Raw genomic sequence first — 24,482 nt, 5'->3', positions numbered from 1 at the left:
AGAGAAAGCTGTCAATCATGCTGTGTGCATTCCTCCTCCAGAAGTCAGTGGGTTTGCTGTAAGAAACAGCTTAAAAGCTGTAAAGATTAATAAATATCTCTTCTTAGAAACAGCCTATCCACAAGGACAATTTGATGGAAGCAGGGCAAGGAAATACAAGATTATTCCTCAAACATAGTCCTTAAGAAGACACTGCTAGTTGTTCAGAAAGCTAAAAGAAAACATTTACATTGGTTTTACTCTGCCAGTTGAACTGTGCTTCAAGAGCTCTGGAAGACAGCCAGCATGGATGAAGTTCATATCTATGAACTCCAGAAAGTAACACAATGTGCCTTATTTCTACTGATTTAGACTGATGCTAATTTTCTGTATTTTTTTAACAGTATTGTAGCTATTATAGTGAGGGAAGTGGCAGAAAATGTAACATTTGTCTCTTTGGCCTAATTCACAGGGTGGGCTGAAGAGAAAATGAAACTTCTCACGTGGGTATCACTGCACTTCTGCACAGGCAGGTTGCTCACTGTGGGTGCTGTGCAAGGCCTGTGGGACCAAGCTGAAAGGAACACAAGCTTCTGCCCAGGGTGAATGTACTATTTTCTACTGTCAAAATCACTACACTTTATAATCAGTAACTTTTTTTAAGGACCAAGTTACTGAATTTCTTGGGTGCAAAAGCACTAGCCACCTGTCAAATTCCAATATTTAAACACCCTAAAGAAGCTTTGAGAAGTAACCTTTCCCTTTAGATCTTGACCATAGCAGTGTTATACTTCAAAGTAAGTATGTTCAGGTAAGAATTTCAAATATCTTCCACAAGAATTACAGACTAAATAACTTAAGCTAAACAAATCTTGTTAAAGAATGTATTAATTCCCACAGCTTAAAATATTTAATTTAAGCCTTGCTATCTACCCTACACAGCATTTACCAGATGCACATAACAAACCTTCACACACCCAGTATGGGCAACAGAGAAGATGGTTTTGAAATGGTTTCCAAGTCCAAGCATGAGCAAGTTCTTTATGGTAAGTTACTGTATAAAAGCAGTGAAATAGTTAAGGTAAGAAACACAGGCTTATTATTATCATTTATTTTAAAAACCTTATTCAAAATATTAAGTGATACAAGTCCAAATACAATAAAAATTACTGCAAGAAAAGAGTTTTGGGATATTTTGTTTGTGCTTTACTTCCTGTGGTTATGAAAAGAATGCATTTAACAGTAGGATATAGAACTTTTAGCATTTCATTCCTAAAACAGTATCATGCCTTCAGACTCCTCATGCCAACAGGCGTGAAATTGATTTGTTTCCAAATGTTACATAACTACTTGAATACCAAGTTATTAATTATGGGGTTCTGATTCACCATTATTTACAAACATATCAGTCTGAAAACTAAATCACAAACAGAATGTACAGAAAACTAAAATTTTATATTTTACAACTCATGAAAACATAAATAATGGAAGTACAAAAGACAAAATTAAAAAAAAAAACCAACAAAAAAACCTACTGTAGCAGTAACTTGATTTACACTAATGCATAAATGTTTGTCAAAAATGAGAGTGCACTGTCCACTGACTGGCACTTATTTTCACCTGTCTGTTACCTGGGTCAGAAAAAGAACCAAATAAATTATTCTTACAGTTTCTCCCATTTATAATATAACAAATCACATAGCCATTTCCCAACTGTCTAAAAATTCAACAGAAAGCTTTGATGTATTGAAAGCCTGTCAGCTATCTACATTTTAGTAAAATTACTCAACAAGGCTTGTTTTCCACTCATTAATTACAAAGACAATGAAGTCATAAATAGTATCAGAGAAAAAAAAGGAGAGTCAAGAAGCTGCATACCTTCACAAACACCTTAAACATTTTAGGAAATATATGGTACAGAACTTCTGAAATAAAATGTGTTATACATAATTGTTATAAAATTATTTATGGCATGAACACATATATAAATTATTAAATTGCAATTCTAGCTATTTTGCCAAAATAGGATCAAATTATGCACCAAGAAAACAGAATCAGAAAAAACTAAATGAAAGACCTGCAGCATCAGAATTTAAGCACAGAAAAAAGTAATTATATTTTAAGTTTGCAATATAGTGGAATTTATGAGCCATGTAAGTGATTAGCAAAGAGATCATTAATTTGATTTAGTGATGCCAAAGTCATTAATTTATTAGACCTCAAATATTTTATGCTTATTTTTTTGTAGTATGACTATTAAGACTGCTCCAGACAGAAGGGAATGATGCTTAATGAATGGAAAGAGCGCTAATTTATTAAATTCTCTATCTTCACAGTTGATATAAAACCCGACCAAAGTAGCAAACAGATGGATCATGCCCTTGATCTTCCATGAGATTTAATCTCCAAAACATCCAGGTCAAAGAGAGTACATCTCATTTCTGTACAAGCAGCTTATTTAGAATACCTGAATATCATTACATGACTGGGCAGGCAAAGAGTGCTAAGTTCAGCAAACTCAATCACAGTGCGTTAGAACACGTAGTCGTTGGTTATTTTCAGGGAAGGCATGGCTTCGTTAACGTTCTGGTCTAGGCGATGATATTCCACTGTCCTGGAGCACAGCCCATCCCTCCACCTTCGGCTCTGCACCAGCAGGAAGATCTGAAAGAGAAACAGGACAACTTGGAGATGCTGTGCAGAAACATTCTGGGTTTGACAGCTTCACAGTGGTACTGACACCATGGTTTTACCCCCTGTGCTGGCAAGGGCATTACTGCAGCAAAGACATTTTCTAATCACTTATTTGAACTGCTCTCAGATAAATTTTCAAAATGCAACAGTCTTCATCATCTTCCCCTATAAAGAGTTGGCAATGCACATTACAGACAGGTCACTGCACAGTAAAGAAGGTTTTGGGGTTTTAGCTGCTTTTTTTTTCAGAGTCCTGCAAATCCTCACCCAGATCAGTGTTTTTCCCCAAAGTTAAACACTAAACTTTCCTCATATCTAAAAAGTAATCTATGGTTTAATGCAAATTTGTGCATGCACCTCTGCTGTGTCTGGTTGGGCTGAAGTTAATTTTTAATGCTAGCAATATATTTTGGAACAACAACAATCTGACTATTTTTGAGACACAGAGAATTAGTTTGTACTGAAGAAACATTTACCTGAAAATAATAACTTAGTAACTTCTCCATGTAAAACTGGAAGCAGCATTAAACATTTTCTAAAAGTTTGTAGTTACACCCTCAGAATGTCTATGATATAAAGACCATATTAAAGTGACTATTAGAAGGATTATCACAATCATAACAAGAACATTCCCACACCATTTGCAGTTAAACCTCCCTTCATTTCTTGTCTTCCTGTACAGAAAAACAATTAGTTAATGGTTCACCCCCACTTGACTTGGCTCAGGTCTCCTTTATAGAATTCACGTTGTGCACTGCCTGTGTCCATTACTGTACTGATTAATTACTGATGTCACCAATTAATTCATTTTCTTATTGTAAATATTTGATTCAAGTTCTTTTTCATTGTGCAGATAAAAATCACACTAATGATCTGCACATCAGTATCACCACAAGACTAAGTGGTCAAAGATTTCATTCTTCAAAAAGCTAAGTCCCTCTTCTTAAAAACATGTACAAGGGAATGCAACTTTATTTTAAACACTCCAGCTGTTTCTCTCAACCTTTCAGAGCACACCTACCTTCCTCTTATTGTGATAGGTGACATAAACAACAGCTACTAAGAAGGCAACTACAACCAGATGAAAAAAGAAATGACTGTCTTCTTCTTCATCCAACCCTGAGACAGAGACAGCTTTTATCTTCTCATCAAGGGTCTTGATCTCCTCATTGTAATTACTGATGGTGTCAGAATTGTCATCTTCTGAAATCTCTAGAAGGTCTGGACTGTATCTGGAATTTGGTGTCATTTCATAAGCATAGTCATCTCCATCTGACTCCATAGTTTCTTTGATGATGGGTGGGGAACTATTTATTGTGTCTTTCAAATCTGTTAGAAGATCTTCTTCCTCAATTTTAGTAACTTCAGAAGCATCAACATCCACCTGTGATACTGGACTAGCAGGGACAACAGGTGACAAAGAGTCACCGTTTGCTGTAGGTGGCTTTCCTGCAGTCACCGAATTGATTTTGGCCTCCTTTTTTGCTGAGGTTAAACTCTGCAAGCTGTCTGTCAAATTCTGGGATCTACTCAGTGTTTCATTCTCACTTGCAGAAGAAATATTTCTTGTAAGAACTTCCTCTTTCACAGAACCTGAGAAAAGGATGACAAGCAATCAGCACTATGCACAAGGCACTGACTTCTCTGACAGAAAACTACTGCACAAATTTCCTTCACAGACAAGAAATCACATGAAGAACACAGCACATGTGACACTGCAAACTTTTTAGCATTCAGATGCAGAAATACACACTCCTGCACTTTGGCAACTTCCAAAGAAAAGTCCTGAGTGGGACAGGAACTCAAGTTTGGAAGCACATGCCTTCCAGATTAGTGTGGCAAAGTGTCCCTGGAACTTAGCACGCCTGTTTCCCAGACATAGGAACTTCAAAGAGATGTCACCCTTCCCTCTGTGCATCCCTGACATCCTGTAGACCCATACATAATTAGCATTTTCTCCGTCATCAAATCCTTCCTCCCACTGAATGAGCTGAGGTCTACAAAGGAGGATATTCTCAGGAAAGCTTTTCCTGCAGTGAAGTTTTTCATCTTTCACCATTGCGTGTTTTACCAACAAAGAATGAGAGAACGCTGCCAAGTCCCCTCAGTCAGGACACAAGAGAGCAGCTCCTCTTCCCAGGCACTGATTTTTACTGAATTTGTAGACACTGAAACAGATTTCCAACCTTCCATTACCTCAAATGAAACTACTGAACCAGGGGTTAAACACAAACACTGCCCATGCTCCTGGAGGAAAGCCTTTGTTGGCAGCAATTATTGTAATGAATTAAGTCAGAAATAGCACAGTAACAATGCACCCTCAGGCAAATTCACAACCTCTCCAATGCTGGGAGGGCTTTGCAGAACTACATAAAAAACAAGGTGAGCATTAAATCCAGACACAAAGCCCACTGTCCCTTTTCTTTAGCCAAAGGCCAGTAAAAAATAAGATGCAGAGAGAGTTTAATACTCAGTTTTTTAAGCCTAAAAATGAGCAATCTATTCATGTTTGCAGCACATCACCACCAGATTCAAACCCAGAGGCACCCTAAAAAATGTAGAACAAATTTTAGACTTTCAGCCTGCATTTTCATTTAAAATGGGAAACCATACTTGCCTTTTATTTTGGCATGCCAAACTAATTTTTCATTTTACAAAAGCAGCAATATTTTCATTAAACATTTTCAAGGCTCACAGGAAAGTTGCAGACTCTAGAAATGGAGCATTCAAGCAACTGCTCGTGTCAGGTTACATGTAAGTGAAATATTACAGAGGGGACACTGAATCATGTTATTCATGGAACCTGGATATTTGCTGAGGTTCAGGTACAACAGAGCTCTTGTTTACATGGCACACTTCTGCAGGATGAATTACTCTTTAACCCAACTGGAACACACAGGAGACTCAACTCATCCCACGTGAAGCAGAAACCACAGTGCCTCTCTGCTGAAATTCAAAGTCAACCATTTCACAGCTAACACACTTTTTGTTGCTGAAAAAAATACTCATCTGAATTATCATATCAACATTAACTTGTTCAGCTCTTATCCAGGACAAGTTTAGGGAATTCTGATCTCTCCTCAGGTTTAAGCCAGCTAGTTGCATATGCAGAGATAAATATGAGGAAAGGCAGTAGCAAGGTAATTTCATATTTATAGCTAGCTGGCATATTGTGAGTGAGGTCAACCTTACTGCTACCCTCCCCAAACAGACAAAAAATATAGAGAGAGCAATATCTAAACTGTTTGAAATACAAACAAGCATATTTTGCCTATAAAACGATATTGCATCTGGCCTTACACTTCAAGTTAATCTTGAATTCATTATAACACTGAAGTTTTAGAAGGATATATGCTTAAATGCAAGGGACTCCCAGTGGCTGTTGCTGCACTTTCAGATTGAGAAAGAGCAATTTCCTATTATTCCTAAAATATGTCTGGGTTTTTGTTTTAATAGCAGCTGGAAGTTTAGCAGCTAAACCACAACTGATTTATGGTATTTACCCAAAACTATTTGGCATTATAAACGGTGGCTGCACTGTTTACAATTACACAGCACTGTCAGATGATTTTAGATCCAGAGATGCCTCAGCTTCAGAAACAGATACTAATGTTCAATCATGGTGACAGAATTAGCAATACAAACACCACACATAAAAAACATGTCATGGCTAAAATTCACTTCCAGGAAAACTGCTTTTACAAAGCAAGTTGTTTCATGACTTCTGAAGTTAAAAACTCTTCATTTCCTACAGATTTCTGTCCCAAATTCTTACTGCCTACTCATTAAAGCAGATGGGGGGCAATACAAATACAGCTGGTGTGCAGATACTGACTGACAAGCACGGAAAGAACTATGGATCAAACAGTTCCCTTTTTTTCCTTCACTAATTCCTTTCTCTTTACTGCCCAGCCAGTACTCCATCCAAAACAAAGAGAAACTCACTGCCCCTGAAACACACATTTCTTACCAGCCTTTGGTTACAGCCCTCTGTAGTTTTAAGGGGTAGAAAGAAAACACTTAACTAGGAGTCAACTTGCAGAATAACATTAAGCTTAATTTCTAGGGGAGGGAAAACTAAAACCAGGCACGCAGACAGAGTATTTAGAAAAAGAATCCCAAATCTGATGAATGAAGTGACCAGCGAAACTGCTCTGCACAGCAACAAAAGCTCGGCACACCTGGCAGGCCTCCGGCCCCCCGCTGCCCTTCCCCCGCGCACAGCCCAGCGCCCGCTGCCCCCAGCCCAGCCCGAACCGACCAGAGGCCGGGGCCAGCCCCGGTCACCTCACGGCACGACCCGCGCCGGCCGAGGCCGCACAGCGCTCCAGGCCCAACCCGAGAGACCGGTGAGAGACACCGGCGGGGCCACCGCGCTGCGCCCGCAGCCAGCCCCCCCGCCCGGTCCCGCGGCGCTCACCGGGGGATTCCTGCCCGCGGGCCGCCAGGGCCCAGCCGCAGAGCAGCAGCAGGCACAGGGCGCGGCCCGCCGGGCCCCGCCGCTCGCCGCCGGCCGCCGCCATCTTGGCCCCCTCCGCGGACGTGGCGATGGCGCCGCCCCTCGTGGGGCGGCCGCGCACGCGCGCGGGCGGGAAGGCGCGGGGCGCGCGCAGGGGCCGAGGGCGGTGTCACAGAAGAGGGGAACGGTGGAATGGCGGGATGGTGGGGATGGAACCGTGCGGTCACGGAGCGCTGGAATCGCACAGCATAGAGCCAACGGGGCTGGGAAACCTGTTAGACCGTCCCGACCAACCCTCCAACGGCACTGCCACCGCCACCGTTACCCTAAACCACATCACCCAGCGCCACATCCCGGCGTCTCTGAAACCCCTCCTGGGCTGGTGACTCCACCGCCTCCCTGGGCAGCCGCTCCAACGCCCGGCCACCCCGACAGTGACAAAGCTGTCCTGAATATCTGATCTGAATATTGATGCTTCAGTCTCAACTTTAGGGTAGTTCTGCTCCTCTCACTGCTTGTGTCTGCCATGCTCCTGGGAGCTGACTGCACACGGTTCTTTTGGACCGGTGATGTCTGGAAGGGCTCCGCTTCTCCCGGGAGCACTGGGTTAAATGTCTGAAATAGGAATGGCTCCCGGTGAGGGGAAAGCCAGCCTTGCTCAAGCTGTGGGCTGTCCCTGAGGTGGCTCTGCAATGTCCCGGTGAGAGGATGCCAGCCTTGCCCAAGCTGTGGGCTGCCCCTGAGGTGGTGACTCTGCAGTGTCCCCTTGAGGGGATGCCAGCCTTGCCCTGGTGGCTCTGCAGTGCCCCGTTGAAGGGATGCCAGCCTTGCCCAAGCTGTGGGCTGTCCCTGAGGTGGTGGCTCTGCAATGTGTCGCTGTCGCAATGGCATTGCCTCATCGGGCACATCCTGCACCGCAGCTTTTGCCATCTGCAGCCACCCACGGCCATGGCCTCCTCGTGAAAAATACAAATACTGATCAACAGCCACTGAAGTTGATCCAAGCTGTTCATTGCCCACACATACTTGTTTATACGGAGGTAATCCACTTAATGAATTCTGTAATAAAGGACAAATAAGTCATCTTGTTTTATCCATGAGATAAACATGTAATGTGCAGTTGTCAGAGCTTCGGCAGCACTAAGGACAGTGTCACATCTGGAATTTAATTCTACTAAATATTTTTGGCTTGTGTGGTACAAAACACGCACGAAGATGTTTCCAGTCTTCTGCTGGAGCCACAAATGTAGATGAAATTGTTTTCACAACTAATACAAACACAGAGTAAAAGATGACATTTCAATATTTTATTCAAGTCAGGTTTGGGTTTTTTATCCATTTTTAGTAGTGTCAAGTACAGCATTTTGGGGTCTAGTTCCACACAAAATGGAAGACTCTCTAAAAATGTACCCATTTAGTTGCTAAAAAAAAGTGGTAATAAAAGAAAACTCCGTTTTAGAATTAGTGATGCAACTATGTGATTGCAGTTGCAAAGACTCTTCCCTGATTATGTCCATTTTACAAGCTTTTTCATCAGTGCAAGGGGAAGGAACCACAACACAGGACAGGCAGTATTGGCTGAGTCACATCAAACCTCCTCCACAAGGACTTGGACAAGGTAGACAAACCTAAAGCATTCTGGAGACAGCAGGAGGTGTGGGATAACCAAGTAAGACAAACCATGGATGAAACACATATCTAAAAAAATAAATTTTAAAATCCCTTTTTCAGACAGTTTTGCACATTCCCTCACTGACTGAAACCTTAGGTGTCAGAACATTTTGCTTACACAATGAACAGTACAATATAGTGGTCTGCAATTCCCAGGTTTATAACACATTATCACATTCCTTGTGCCATCATTATAATAATAGAGGTAATCAACACCTTCCTTCTTCTTAACATGTGGCAGCTGACAGATGTGATGAGCAATTACATTAAAAAAAAAAGCTAGGATTTTTTATTCATGATTTTGTCTCCACTTCTTTAACATCATTTTTAAAGCTTAGCTGTCTTTAACCAGGACTAGCAGGACAGATACGTAGCAACACTTGCACCCCAGACAAAACATTGAAAGGTACACTATTTTCTGAAGGTAGCTATGCTGTATTTTCAGATTAGCAATTATGAAATCACTCCTTATGCTTCAAATTCCAATCCTAGACCAAGTTTGTGACCCCCTGCATTGATATTCTTGCCATCCAACAAAGCTGACAACGTCAGTTTGATACCTGCAAAAGAGAAAAGGGAGAGAAAAGTCAACTTAAAATTTGGAATGAGCTTTATGTTCAGAAAGTGCCATGTCTGTTACTGCTTTAATTTATTGGGTAGCCAAGTTAATGGGATTTGGCAGCTGGCCTTGGAAGGACTGGGCATTTTAAAACAATTTACAGATAAGAAATCTTTCTGAATTATGAAATTTATAATAAACCATGATGATAGATTCTGCTTTTTATCACTTTGAGTAATTAAAGCTCTGAGCCAATTCACTGCTGCTGGTCTACTGATTAATCTAATTTCAGAGTCCAGGATTATAAAAACCTGGGACCTTGATACATACTCACCTTTCTAAACCACTTTAAAATCTGGATATGAAAAAGCCCAAGCCCCATCTGCTGTAATATCTCATGTCAATCTGCTCAGTATTCTGGCAGCAGATTTATTACACTACATTAAAACCAATTTTGCAGCAGAAAGATCGCCCTCTTCCTGGGCCAGGGGACCTTGAGAAAGTCACATTTTTAAGAAGAATAAACTCTGTAATAGGAAGCCTCTGAAATATTAAAAATTTAGTTACTGATCTGTGGCACAAAAAATTATTCACATATTTTATATCAACATGAGAGACTATTTGACTGGTCAGCAGACAATGGTCTCTAATAATTCTGCTTCCAACAGATATCCAAAATTAACAGAACAGTCCCTAGAAAAGTTCATCACTGGCTTGCCAAGCATGAAGAGCAATCTTACAAAACCCATCATACTTTATCACCAAAAAACTTCTGATATTTCAAGATTAAAGTATCTGTTTATTGATTCAGACTTTTTTCTGCATAGACTTACCTGGCTTTAAAGTCTGAGTGTATCCTAACCCAATCAGACTGGAGTTGTTCACTTTAGCCTTAAAGGGAAACAATAAAGCATTATTTAGTAATAAATAGTAAATAATTTAGTATCTTTCTTCAAAGTTCTCCATTCCTGAGAATTATGCAATAGCTTTTAAGCATGTTGGGATTTCAAGTTTTAAATCCCAGATAAATCTAGAGTTAATTTTTCTACAACTTAAATCCCAAATCTCAAAGAATCTACAGTCACTGTAGAAAAGAATGGGTTTATTAACATAATTTTTAATTTTTTCCAGAATGACACAAAAACAGTCTCAAAATAGTGCCCAGTAATACAATAAAACATTCTGTGTCTCCTTTAAGGAAAATCCAATAGCTGTGCTCTCAGGCTGCCAAAACCAAAACAAACAGATCCAACTCCACAGCACAGAACTGCGTCAAGACTCTGCTGATGGAAAGGCTGCTTTCCTTTTCCATTACAAGCACTTATTTTCAAATGCATAGAAATGTACATGCACAGGACTCACAGAAAAAGAGGCATCTGGGTCAATCTGATACTTGGCTGCTATTCCGAAGCGAGTGTTGCTATTTCCAGCTGTCCAGGCCAGATTCACAGCAGTTTCCAGTTGATCATTCACCTTCTGGTAAATGGAGCCGCCAAACTCTGTTCCATCATTCCTGGAAGGAATGCATTAGTGTCGTTTTAAACAGCACCCAAAACAATCTTTTATTTTTCCAGTAAGAGCTGTATTTGCACAACATCCACTTACACCTCATTAAATATCCCTATAACAACTAAGATAGAGACATTAGGCCAGATTGGTTATGAAGCTATTTTTAGATGCTTCAATTCATTGCAGATTATTATATATCCACAACTTCTAAAGTGGAAAAAAAAAAAATTACAAACTATCAAAAATTAGACCAACGATGACAGCTTCTAATTTTCCCTTTCCTGTAGATGGAAATCTTTGTAGGAGAGAGGTTTATTTTTCCCTGTGTGACTCTGAAATAATTATTTTCCCTGGCAAATGTTTCCTTGTGCCCTGAGAGGGCTGTACCCCAGTCACAGAGCCTGAGTCATCCCAAAACTGCCATGTCAGCATGCTTTTACCAGACACAGAGGAACTGTATCACAGGGGAAGATGCCAATTTAATGGGCAAGTCTACAGACTTTTGCAAATGAGTTCCATTTGCAACAGTCCTTATGGTACATCTGTGCTAAGGTCTATGGACTAGAAACAGAAATTGAACTAATTTTGCTTTCCAGAGAGCACTGGCCCACAGCTGAATGGTGACTAGCACAAATTCCAATTACTACTGCCCCATTGTCACACAGGAATAAAGTGTGGTAAATAAAAGGTAAAATGTTAGAGCATGCAGATCATAAAAACAAGACCAAGAGACTGCTAAAGGCCTTGCACTCCTCATAAACCAGTGAGCATCTGAATTTCCACTTTTGCTTATCTTCTTAAAGAGAGGACACATATTGTAGAAAACAGGCTTCAAACCCCAGGAATATCCAGGGTTCTTCTAAACTGTGAAATAATCTGGTTCCAATTATTAGAGTACACCAGACCTTTAATGATTACAAAAGGGGTGGATTTAGGATCTTTTCCCTTTTACCCCTTGGGTCTGATATTCTTTAATTCATAACAGTTGCACAAACAGCAGTGATATGCCTATTTAGCAGTTCAAGCAATAGCAACAGCCTCTTAAATTGTTAGAGCAATTCTTCCAGAAAAACACTACAATACTTACTTCAGATAAGACTGAAGCTCACATTAACTGCATGTGCTTGGCTCTCAAGAAAAGGAGGGATTAAAAAGGACTGAGGAGAGCTGGTTATACAGGCAGATTTTGTGCAAGGTTCCCACACAGCTCTGTCTTGACCTGCAACATTAGTGGGGGGGGGCGGTCTGAGCTATGCTTAAAAAATGAGGAAAGTCATATATAAAACTAGAAAATATCCAGCCCTACCTCCCTTGTTTTTATTATTAAAGAATAATAATAATAATACTTTCAACTTCTTTTTTAACTCTAATGGTAATAATAGCATTTTTATGCCAATAATAGCACTTTTAATTTAGTTATAGTAAAAAAATAACACTAGCCCCCTATGAAATTTAATATATTAAGGCACCCTGAAGGCAAGTAACTTTCTAGAGTCCCCATCTGGTTTATGGAACAAAAAAAAAAAACATGCTTCATGCCCCACCTAGTTACATTATCTGCTCTGCCACAGCATCCCAGTGAAACACTGACCTGTGTAGATGTAAAAACCAAGCAGCCTAGTGAGGGAAGTTCCATACACAGCACTTTCTGGGATCATACAAAAGCTCTGACATGTTTTCAAAGCTGAAATACATCAACCACCTAACTAATCTATGATTAAAAATAAATAAGATTTCTATTTGTATCATACATCTGTAATTTTGTACTATAACAGCAACCTGAGAAGCAGACCCTCAGGAATACAAGAAAATATCTGAGCCCCCATTGCTGCTATGAGTTTCTGCTGTTGCTTTAATTAACAGTAATAATAACCACAGCATTTTATAGCAAAAGCCAATAATACAATGTTTTGAACTGCTCCAGCACAACTAAGCTGAAAGTCATTGCACTTGAAGGAGCAACTTCTAAATCCTGAGTGGAAGGGGACCCCACATATTGTTTTGATGGAAGTTTTCTGCCCACAGTTTTGTGCTTTGGCAATCCTTCAAACACACTGTCTGGGCTGTGGGGGTTCGATTGTTCTGTAAGGCAGCGGGAGCTTCCTCAACCAGCTCGCTGCAAAACAGCGGGAAACGGAACAGAAGGCCTTTGAAGGAGTAGCTCTAGGAAGGCAGAACAGTTGTTCAGCCCCCAGATGGAAACAGCCTGGAATAGCTCTGCTACATGCAAAATATCCAATTACCCAAGGGCACGGAAAGGGGGGGCCAGGAGAATGGATTAGGGATTGCCTCATCTTAAAAAACTGTCTTCCCAAAGCAAAGGCATAAATTGCCTTTTTAAGAGGAACAGCAGAGAGAGAAATTTAAGTTTTCATGGAATTTGATCCTGGTTTCCCACTGTTGATACATTCAGAAAGGACAAGTACTTGTGTAAATATATTATTAGAAGTTGCAATACCAAATAAACTTTTACACCATATCCGTTCCAGTACTAGAACAAACCCAGTCCCTGTCTCTTCCAGTCATTCCCTTTTGCCTGTTCTTGTTCACTCTCTTGATTAACTCTTTCATCTACACATCAAACCACCATTTTGCTTAATGTTCACAGATGTAAAAGGAAAGCAATGCTTTTATTTCAGCTTTCACAAAGAGTATTTTTATAACTTACTTTTTTTATTATATCACTAATGGATTCTAACAGTCCTTATCTGTTAGACAGACGCTGGACCCTTGGGTGCTCAGTGAGTTCCAGTTCCTTCCATCACGCACTCCCTCACCCACACAACCCAAAGAAAAGGTAATGCAGCTGAAAAAATACAGCTTGACATCTTTAATGAAGAATTAATTTCCAATTCACCATTTCCTTGTTCACCATTGCTGAACCTCTGACCCTTTCATTGTTTAGTAAGCAGCAAAATCCTTCCAAATTCCTTTTTAGTGCCTGTCTGCCAATACTTACACATTAGTATGAAGCTGGAATTCATCAGTCTTATAGCCAACAGCGAAGTTGCTCTGGGTTACTCTAGACTTTGCTGTCTCAAAAGTCATTTGGTAGCCTGCCAGCCACCCCTCGTAGCCCAGCACAAGAGCTCCACGTATTGAAGGACCCGCAATATCAAAATCCATGTCACAGCCAATGTTGATGTGCTCCCTTTTGTACCCCGACTTAATTTTAGCACTCTTTTTCCTAAAGAGAAAAGACAGATATCATATCTTTGCAAAGGTACACCTGTAGGTAGCAATTCCATCATATCACTTATTTAACTTAGTGTAATAGTTCCTGAAGACAACATGTGCATCCCTAGAGAGCCACATGATATGTCACCTTGTCATGTTCACCTTTACAAAATCCTAAGTCAGCTACAGTGAATTCTTTGCAAATGAGCTATAAAATGTGCTGTGGTGCCCCCAAAGCACTTCTGGACTGTCTTCTGAAAAACAGACACACACAGATGGGAATTAACAAAACCATATCCTCATCTCCAACCAAACGGTTTTGGAAGTTTGGTACATACAGGGAAGGAATGGAAACTGTAGAAGTTTACAGGTTTGCCACCAGAAGTCCACAGTAGTGGACTTGCTTGCCTGTCCCAAGCAAAAGTCTTGGCAATCCCAGGCAAACAATTTTTAGACAATCCTAGTGAATTGGGTAATTTTATTCACTGTGACAGACATTAGGAAATCACTACTTTGTGAAAATCTCTGCTGTGAGCAGGCTGCTTCAGTGGCTCTGACATCCCCATTTCTCCTTATGGTATTTTGTGAACTTTAATGGTTACAGCCATATACAGCCACCAGAAAGCTGCCAGGTTAAGGCAGAAATAAACTTTCCTGAGTCACTTGTTTATTTTTATACTATTGGCCAGAACAGTATTTTCTCATGTGTTCTTAGGTTGATTTACATCAAGGGTACAGACTTTCACAAGGCAAGAGAGTTATGTCTAATATATTCAGTGACTCTTAATTTAATATTTTTTTCTTCTCTTTTTATAAGTGTCTTCTGTCTTTGACCAAATCTTTATTGAAATCTTTCTGAAAAGTCAGGCTAATTTGAAATTTCAAATCAACCTTTCACGTCAGCTAACAAAAACAACCTCCAGGAACAGTTTCAGTGCTGTATCAGACCCACACAGAAACTGATCTCTTTTTATTATTATTATTAGCTCAGACCCAGGAATTTCTTGTGTTTTGCAAATCAGAAATAAAGTGCAGGAGTGCCAAAAGCACTCATCTGCAACTTCTGTAAAAGCCAGCAGTACCTCTCCCACCAATGTCACAGGGACAGAGGTAAGAACACAGAGTGCTCCAAAAAATGACTTTACCTGCTGAAAGATTTGTCACAGTCAGTAAGTAATAAGGAGGGGAGAAGAAATCTCATATTCAGTCACGGTGCATCACTGTCAAACTAAGCCAGGTCACAGCAGGATTGAATCTCACTCTATTTAACCACATTTAACAGTTCTCTTGAGGCAATCATAACTACAGTGTCTGTGAAGTGCCCAAGAAATAGTTCTAGACCTGTAACATCATTCTTGAACAAGGTTTTTCCTTTTAATTTCCCTAAGAATCCTACCAGTTAAGAAATAATTATAAAAATCTACCTGAGATTTTTTCTGATTAACAAAAATATCTTTTTAATGTAGAATTAGGAGTGGACTGAAAGCAGCTGACAATGCAGAACACTAAATCTAAAAGACAGGGTGAAAGCTCCCCTGGGACTATTACCCTGAGAGCCTGCAGTGCAGTCTGCTGCTCTGGGAAGCTGATGTGCAGAGTCTTTTCACTCACTGGCAGCACTGCTTGCACAGATAATCAGGGGAAAAAAATAAACTAACATCTAGAACTACAGCTGCTGCTTAATCCCTCTGGCCCACATAAAACATGGCATCCAATCACCATGTGAGGAATACTCATCCACCACCCAGGCACACTGTGGCCTGCAAGAATTCAGATGATAAATTCAGCTCGGGACAAGAGCCCAGTTCTGTGTCAGCCTATCAGAGCTGTGGCCAACTGGCCCCTGGAGCTCGTTAAGCTTTGCATTACAGCTGACTTGTTTGGTGCTTTTATTGAGGCAGCAGCTCATCCTCTGACATGGCCAGAAATACACAATGGAGCAAAACCACAACTTTTTCTTCACTCTCTAATTCTAACTATAATTTTCAAGCTATTGTGTTTAAGTTTGCTTGCTATAGTTAAGGATTATAAAGGGATTATTAACACTAAGGTGTAAATGACATCGACCTGATTTCATCATACACAGGCTGATTATTACCTGTCTTGATATCTCAGGACAAATACTTTAAAATGCCTTTTTTGTCACTTTAGCTTACTCATTTCTTACCCAGTGTTAGGAGAGAAGGTGGAGTCAAAGGTCAGCTTCAGGCCCCGTGCAAGCTGAACAGAAAAGAAATTCAGTGATTGGATTTCTAATTAGACATTGGCATATGTGAATTTGTAAATTGCTTTACTGGAGCCAAAAATTACCTGATCTTCAAGAGTAATCTCAGTGCCTAGTGTGTTGTCAGTGTTCCACTTTTCTGTGAACATCAATCCATATTCCACCCATCTATATTTTGTTTCCAAACTACCACTGACTTTGTTTGTTTCTGAGTTTGCTGAACCTGAGCTTGTAAATTCCTGAAAGAAAAAAATAATTTATACACATATGTATTTGTCAATATATACATATATACAATCAAGCAAATGCTTATACTTGCAGGACATATCAGTCATTATAATTTGTTAAATATTAGTTCATATAAATACAAATATATTTATTTTTAAAAGAAATATACAGTAATCACAAAACCACCGCAATGTTTTGGATTTCAAACTCACCAGTCCATTTTCAGATCTTGTTTTCAAATCAAGCTTTATTAACCCAAAACCTAGAGAGTAAGTAAAAAATATGAATCATATATATGTTTATTTGAAAAGCATTTCTGATTTATTTCTTAAAACTCTCTTCTAAATCACCTGTGAACTATTAAATAGTTAAACCAAGGGTACAGTTATCAAACCATGTGTTTCTAAGAAGCAGCTTGTACCCACTTCAGATAGCACTTGACTGATGAATCCCATTGACCTCAGCAATATAACTGGGACCAAATTAGGTAATAATACTTTTATTCCCAGTGAGCAGCATTCTGTTCATAAGCAAACTACTGCCATCAGTGATCCTGTTCATCAATACAAGGGCACAGCCAAAATACAGCACACAATTTTCTCACAAAACCAACAACAGTTCTGTGGGGAACAGGAAGAATTTTATCAAAAGAAAAGTAAGTTACCCTCCCTTTCTAAACAGCAAGGGCAATGTGAAGCTGTGATTCTGTGGATTCTAATGGAAATAATTGGAGTATTTTCAGGGGAAAGTAATAAAATCCTAACAGTTTCAGGAATCAGGTAGACAGCAAATGCCCAAACTTATTTTGGCTTTATTTACCATATCCCTTGGTGAAAATATCTCTGGCAGATTTGCCCAGGTCAGCATATGCAGGTGGAACAGCCATTTTCTGGAAAGGAAAATTTAAGAAATAAAAAAAAGGAAACTACAGTATTCATAAATTTACTTAATTCATTTAAGCAACAAGAAACTTAAGCTCATTTCAGCCTCTTTCATTTTGTATCCCACACCCACCACCTAAATACAGCCTGAAGAAAGCAGCTATTGCAAACGGTGTGATTTCATTTTGCTCGGGAGCCAGCAGCAGCAATGTCCATGTACTTGCCACTAAAGATGTGAAACAGGCTGCAGAGCTAATTAAAAGGAACTGTCTATGCCTTTCTAAAGAGTTAACTGTTGTTTTCTTATCAGAGTAACTCACAAATGAACTTCTGTTTTTTTCAAACCATTTCTCGGAAATGTTTCTTCTTTTTCTCGCAATGGATCTCTGCATTCTGATGTAAAGCATTAGGACCCCAACTCATTCACTAAGGAAATGTAACCAGAACAAGCATCTACCATCAGGAACATTTCTCTTCCCCTAATTCAGAACAGTAAATGGATAAAAATTATGTCAGCAAAATCAATAAATGGACATTCTTATGCTTCAGTTTTCTTTGACTTTACTATCACTATTAATGGGTTAATGTCTCTCCCTAGACTTTGACCTTTCGGTGTTTTTCTGTGCACCTGAGAAAAAACTGACCTTGCTGAGAAAAATTCAGCCTGCAGAGAGGCTACCCTGTGAGGCCAGGCCATCGGGAGGGCAGCCACAACCCTGCTTCAGCAGCAAAATGCAGACTGGAGCTCCCTGCAAAGGCAGCCCAGGGCTGGGGACGCTGCAGGGGCAACTTCCTCCACTGTGCTTTGTGTCTGAGGGATGCCCACACTGCCATGGAGCCCCTCACTTTCCCATCTTCAGCAGGCCCTGACATTCTTAGTTCAGTGGCCTCTTGCAAAAGACATAAATGCATCCCATTTTCTCTGTCACTGGGAAAATTGTCTCACCATACACAGAGGAGAAAATAGGATTCTGAGAGGAACAAACCAAGAAAATCTCCTTTTTTATCCAAGTACAATAATTTCTACTCCCTTATTCAAATAAAGTCATTTCTTTAGGGGAGACAAAGTCAAGCTATCTGAAATGGTGCACATCTTCTGTCTTTGTAGACAAGATTTCCAAATTCTACACAGCAAAGGAGATAAATTATACTTATAAAGCTAATCCTCTTGATACCAGATGTTGCACTAAAATTCCATATTCACTAACGTTTTGGCTATTCAAAAGTAATAAGCAGTTTACTACATATGCATGCAAATGCTTAAAAAATTGCCTCACATTGTTACTCCTGAGCATTCAATGTTGGCAGAAAACAACTCCTTTAAATCCCACACAAACCCACTAGGTCCAAACACGAGGGTGCCTTAATATCTCCCTGGCTGCAGCCTGGGATGCAGCTCTCAGGCGAGCTCACCACCCCATGGAGATCAGATAGGGACTTTCTGCAGTCACTCAGCGCCTCAAGCACTCCAGACAACAAGCTGGGGCCTGTTAAAGCAGGATATTGCTATTGCATAAAGGAAGAATCCCTATCCTAGAGGGAACAAAACAGATCTGGTGGCTGAATTAAAAGCAAACGGTCTTTTCAGAACATAAAGTAGGATACAAGGGCACATACTATGGTGTAGCTTCAGTTGCAGACTACCTGGGTGCATGTCATTTCTTCCCAGCTATATCCACTATTAAAATGCATCCTCAAATACACAACCAGCTAAAGAGTTAATTTTTTTTTAATTCATATTCCAAAGCATATTTAGCTGCTTATGTTGCACGTAAATTTCTCTGCTTGGGTTTGTTTTGTGAAAACATAAAAACAGGGATTTAATTTTTGTACACAAAATTAGCCTTAAAAAGGAGGAAGAAAAAGGGAAAAAACCCCAAAAACATAAGCAGAAAAAACCCTTAAAAAAGTATTACCATATTTGTGTAAGTAATTCCTCTGCTCCTCATTGAAGTCACTAGAAGCAGATACAATACCCTGCTTGGAAATCACCCCCCAAAGTCAGGCAGCACTCAGGAGAGGTTGGCAGGAGTCACTAAGAGCTGTCTGTGTACAGCAAATGCTTCGGCCTTGCCAGAGCAGCCCAGCCCCATGAGAACCCTCTGATGGATATTGCCATTTAGCATCATCAAAAATTAAAAATATTACAAATCTCTGCACTTGAAAAATCAAATAAGCATTGCTTTGAAAGATAATGCACTGCTCTGCCAGCTGCATCTCAGAATCTATCAGACCTATTTTATCAACAGTCCCTTTGAGTCACTTCATAAAATCAAAATATTTTCTTTATAAATGAATGTTGTATGCTTTTGGGCTGGATTTTTTCAGTCATGTTTTTCCCTTCTCCACACCCATGAAGCCAAGTTTTGTTCCCTGATGCCTGTGTATCCCCTCTGGCTGTGGCCAGGCTCATCAGGTGCATGAGCTGTGCCAGGCTGCTCCACTGCTGCAGTCTGGGCCCAGAACAGTGGGAGACATGAGAGCTCCACTTAGGCAATTACTATAATTAGGGGACAATACTGAAAGCCAAATCCCTGCTGGTTGTAAGGCAAATCATATAACACACACAGAGCAAGGTGTTTAAAACTGCTGAGTGTGGAAAACGCTAGGAGCTGTGTACTTGGTGGCTAACCTTGCCATTGTCAGCAAGAACAAAACAAAAATTTCTGTTTGCACTGGCTAATAAGAAGGCTCTTGTTTAACAGATGGAAAACAAACCTGATTACATCCTGTGCGAGTACAGGTTGTAAGACAAGCATGCTTAGCAGGGATTCAAACTCTTAAAGGATCAAGGAATGGCCGTGGCCAAGTGCCCTTGCTTTTCACCAGTGGGATCCCTGCACATTAACTCAGATTAGGTTTGGACTGAAATGAATTCACTGCTTTTATCCTTGTCCAACTGTGCAAATAGCTCAGCGTGACTGTGGACCTCAACAGAGCAGGCCAAGCAGAATATCTGTAATGTGTTCTAAGGGGGGAAATATTTTTGTTTCTTGAGTAAGAAACAGCATAGCACAAGTGATGACTGAAGAAAACCTGAACTGAGGAGTAAGCTCCAAGTGCTGCTGTGAGCATACCTCCAAGAATACCTGATTTATAATTGCCACAGGGAGAAAACAGGAGTTCTCTTTGGAGCTGCAGGACCCAAGAGGCAGCCCCAGTGAAGATTTCATTACAGCAGGCCAAATTTGAGTATTTTCCAGTGGCAGTATTTTCCAGTCACAGATGGCAAAGTTTTCACTCTATGATGCAATTCTGAGCAATTAAATCAAATTCAGTCCAAAAAGTAACAAACCCACAGGGTGCCCTGGCAAATACAAGGATTGGCTGCAACCAAAGGAAAACTCATCTCTGCTTGATAACTGTCATACATGCCTAGGTTAAAGTTTCCCTGCACATATTTATCAGGTTTATGATATTTACATGGGGAAAGGAAGGATCTAAAAATTTAAGATAAGAATCAAGTCTATTATAAGAATAAAATTCCCATGAAGACAATGGAAGTCTATCAGACTGCAGGCTAAGAAAGTAAAAAGGTTGGATTTATCCTTATGCAGCCACATTTTATTCCAATAAATCTGAACTCATGTACCATTTCTTGATGGTACCCATAGTTCTGAACATTGCAGCTCCCTGTCTCCAAAAGCATGAAAGTAGCACAGCACTTGCTACTTTTGCAAGTAACAAAAGGTGCTACTTTGCTGGGTGGACACATTACAGCTGCTAGGAGCAGCTGGGAGGGACAGACGGCATTGGGTTATGTGACCAGGTACGGTCTGTCTGCATGGGGAAAAACCCACATGAGGCTCTTTTGCCTCAAGGTTAAAAAGAATACTAATTTATTTTTCATTTAGGAAATTTTTCATTTAAGGAAAAATTATTCCTTGGAATGAAGCAGCTTTTAGGTGCCTTTCTGGACCCCCAGCGTGGGCAGTGTCATTTCCCAGCCAATGTCTGTTGTGTCAGTGCACCACAGAGGATGGGGCTTTGCTCTCAGACAGAGCAGGGCCCAGCTCCCTCCTCATCCCATGGCTGCCTGGAGGCACCAACTCCACTTGGCACCAGTGTCCCTCTACAACATCCCAGGGGAGCTCAGTGCTGGCTCCACACGTTGGGTTTTATGGTCCAGATCCCAAATTCCTTCAAGCCATGCCCACAGTCTACTTCAGATCAGGTTCAGCAGCCTCATTGTGCAGAGATTTAAGAGCACACTTACCCCTAAATACATGCACAGTCACACAGAGGTCAAACATCAAGTTAGGCACATTCATGAGGCTTTTGAGAAGCCAGTAAAAGCACGTGGTTTGTAAATACTCGGCATTATTACACACAATACTTAACAACACTTTTTGTCCCAAATTGCTACTGTGCCAACATCATATAATCCATGCAGCATTATGACTCAAAATTTAAGATGGGGAGTCCACAATTTCTTTTGTTGCAGACATTATAAAGCCACGCAGCGTCCCTGTGTCACTCACAGGATCCCAGCCCTCCTGCTGGAGCTTTGCTCTGGAACTGCATGCATGATGGAGCACATTTAAACAAGGGTTTATGCAGTAACTCTGTAGCCCAATAAACACAGGAGCATAAAGGAAATAAACCCCTTAAAAGCAAATGTAAATATTATTATTTAGGCTATACTAATTATGGAATTAAAGAAAGAGCCTGCTCTTAATCATAAGGGTACACATTAGGAACTGCAGTGTTGTATGGCAGCCCCTTATTAAACTATCACATAGAACTATCGATTAAATTCACTGTGGGGGGGAAGTCACAGCTTGCTGTAGCTACTGTAGTTACTAAACTGCAAGGGAAGAACACAGAACCACATCCCCACATGGTAAATTCAGCTGTTTCTGTTAAATACCTGCAGAGGAGGAAGAGAGCAGTGCTGCTGTCCCACCCCGTGGCACCAGCATGGCAGGCCCAGGCCAGCGCACGCCCGGCAGCGCGCTCAGGAAGGGACATGTCCCTCGCTCCCAGCCCCATCAGGAACACCCAGCACCACATCAATGGGCATGAGTAATTAAAATGGAATTTTGTCTCCCAGCACGATCTGACAGCTCACAGGAAAGGAGCATCTGCTACACCAGTGGATGTGTTTTTCCCTACCTGCAGCAAATGCCAAGGCCAGGAAGGCCTGAGCTGCATCCTGCCTCCATCCTAACAGTACCAGGGCTGGGGACATCCTCTTGCTGCTACAGCAGCCAGCAGTGATGTCCCCCACACCTTCACACCCCCATACACGCACCCCAAAATGTGGGCAGGAAGAAAAGGTGGATCAGTGCAAATCTTTGATGGAGAGTGCTGAGGGGAGGCATTATTCTGGAGTGTCATTACAATAGTGCAAAAGCCCATTTCTGACAAAAATTCATAGGTGAAATGCCACGAGAAAGGTGATTATTCAACCATCCACTGTACCCAACAAAACAAACTGCAACACACCTCTATTCTTACTAAGTCATCTGAGAAACAAGCTGGGATCTGTTTCTGCTGGAATCACTATAAATATTCCCCAGAGACACAACCCTGCATTGGTCACTGATGATGAGTCAGCTCCACTCCATTTTCTGAAAATTTTGTTACCGTTTTTTTTTTTATTTTTCAAATACCTAAAGACTGAATGAGTCAAAGAGTTTTCCCCCCTCCAGCAAGAGTTGTTCCCAGCAAGGGCTGTGACAAGGCAGAATCGAGGCAGCTGCTGCTGCAGCCCCACAGTACTTGGTATGGGAGCGGAAAGGAGAGACATGGGGATTTTTAAACTGACATTATTCCCCACAAGTACAAACCTATATTCTGAGAATAAGCAGAATGAAATTAAAGAAGAAATCAGTTTGTCTGCTTGGCTTGAGGCTTGGGGCTTTGGTACATATCAGAATGAATCTGCCAACCCACAAGAAGGATGCCAGGGGCGCAGAAGAGCGAGGTGAAAGGGATGTCAGAGCCAAGACGGTGCTGAACGCGGGCAGGTACGGCCACCTTCGACCTTTGCCTCCCGGGAAGGAGCAGAACGGTCCCGCATGCTGGAGCGCTCGCAGGAGCCGCCGTGGCCCAGTGACCTTTCTCCTCCCATCACGGGGCCAGCGCCCGCTCCGCCGAGCTCGGCCTCCGCCGCGGCCGGCGCATCCCGGGATGCGGCGCCGGGGCCCCGCCGCGCCCGCTGTCCCGCCAGCCGCGCTGTCCCGGCCACCCGCGCCTCCCCAGCGGGCCCCCGCGTCGCAATGCCCGGCATTACGTAAGGACACGGTTTTATCCCCGTTCCGCTGGGCCGGGGTGGGCAAACCCGCCCGGGGCGCTGCGGGCTGCCCCCGCTCCCACGCATGCCCCGCGCCCGGTCCCGCCGCCCGCATCGCATCGCCCCGCACCGCGGCCCGGCACCCAGCCCGGGACGGCCCTACCTGCCCCCGCCGCGGCGGCAGCTGCGCTCCGCTCCGCCTCGGCCTCCTCCGGCGGCGGCTGCCCCTGCCCGGTGCCTCCCCGGGCTCTGCGACGGCGGCGGTGCGTGACGGCGGGCGGGACCGGCGGGGCGGGGCGGCCGCGGCGGGCGGGGCGGCCCGGGCTGCGCTGCGGAGCCGCTCCCGGGCACGGGGCTCAGCCGGTCACCCCCCGCGCCCCGGCCAAGGCACCGCAGCGGGCCCCGGCATCCGCAGGATGCGCCGGGGCCAGCCCCAGTACAGCCCCGGGCACCTACAGCGCCCGGGTACCAGAGTGCCCGGCTCTGCGGGAAAAGAGACCAGGTGACTTTTAAAGGGCCCTTCCGAGCCAAACTACACTGATTCCATGAAAGTCCCTATTTAGTCTGAATTAGCTAAATTGCCTAGAATTCAATTTAGAATTTAATTCTAACTCTCCGTGTTGTTAAAATTTCAATTCCCCATATCCTGGTTGAGGCACGACTAATGGGAAAGAAGGGAGGGAGGATTTGAAAGAGGGTCTGTGAGCAGGCGAGGCTGTGTGTGATATCTGGTGAGTGTCCAAAGGAGCTGTCAGGGAGCCAGGGGTCAGCGAGGCAGCAAGACTCCCCCCGTGGGGACTGACTGCAGGGTGTGAAGAGGCTCTCACGAATTAGGGAGCTGATGGCTTTCCTAACTCCCCCTC

The 24,482-nt window shown here is 42.1% G+C and overlaps 2 protein-coding genes across 3 annotated transcripts; both read right to left on the bottom strand.

Moving 5' to 3' along the window:
* Positions 1-1,068: 1,068 nt before the first annotated feature.
* C13H5orf15 (chromosome 13 C5orf15 homolog) lies at positions 1,069-7,220 on the bottom strand. The gene is made up of 3 exons (XM_064724843.1): positions 7,094-7,220; positions 3,695-4,266; positions 1,069-2,643 (listed from the first exon to the last, which is right to left on the bottom strand). The coding sequence occupies exons 1-3, from the start codon at positions 7,194-7,196 to the stop codon at positions 2,512-2,514; spliced, it is 807 nt and encodes a 268-aa protein (XP_064580913.1). The 5' UTR covers positions 7,197-7,220; the 3' UTR covers positions 1,069-2,511.
* A 1,204-nt stretch (positions 7,221-8,424) lies between these two features.
* On the bottom strand, positions 8,425-23,934 carry VDAC1 (voltage dependent anion channel 1). 2 transcript variants are annotated; one of them, XM_064724900.1, is made up of 9 exons: positions 23,783-23,934; positions 17,320-17,389; positions 16,713-16,762; positions 16,359-16,511; positions 16,216-16,268; positions 13,831-14,058; positions 10,725-10,875; positions 10,196-10,253; positions 8,425-9,363 (listed from the first exon to the last, which is right to left on the bottom strand). In XM_064724900.1, exons 2-9 carry the CDS (start codon positions 17,384-17,386, stop codon positions 9,272-9,274), a joined length of 852 nt encoding a protein of 283 aa, XP_064580970.1. In that variant the 5' UTR covers positions 17,387-17,389; positions 23,783-23,934; the 3' UTR covers positions 8,425-9,271. The 2 variants fall into 2 exon arrangements, with proteins under 2 accessions (XP_064580970.1, XP_064580972.1); XM_064724902.1 differs by having other exon boundaries at positions 9,130-9,363; positions 10,192-10,253; positions 23,783-23,912.
* Positions 23,935-24,482: the final 548 nt, after the last annotated feature.

The sequence above is a fragment of the Zonotrichia leucophrys genome, chromosome 13, assembly GCF_028769735.1.
Source record: "Zonotrichia leucophrys gambelii isolate GWCS_2022_RI chromosome 13, RI_Zleu_2.0, whole genome shotgun sequence".
NCBI classification, from domain to species: domain Eukaryota; kingdom Metazoa; phylum Chordata; class Aves; order Passeriformes; family Passerellidae; genus Zonotrichia; species Zonotrichia leucophrys.
This window is presented reverse-complemented; position numbering and strand designations above follow the sequence as displayed.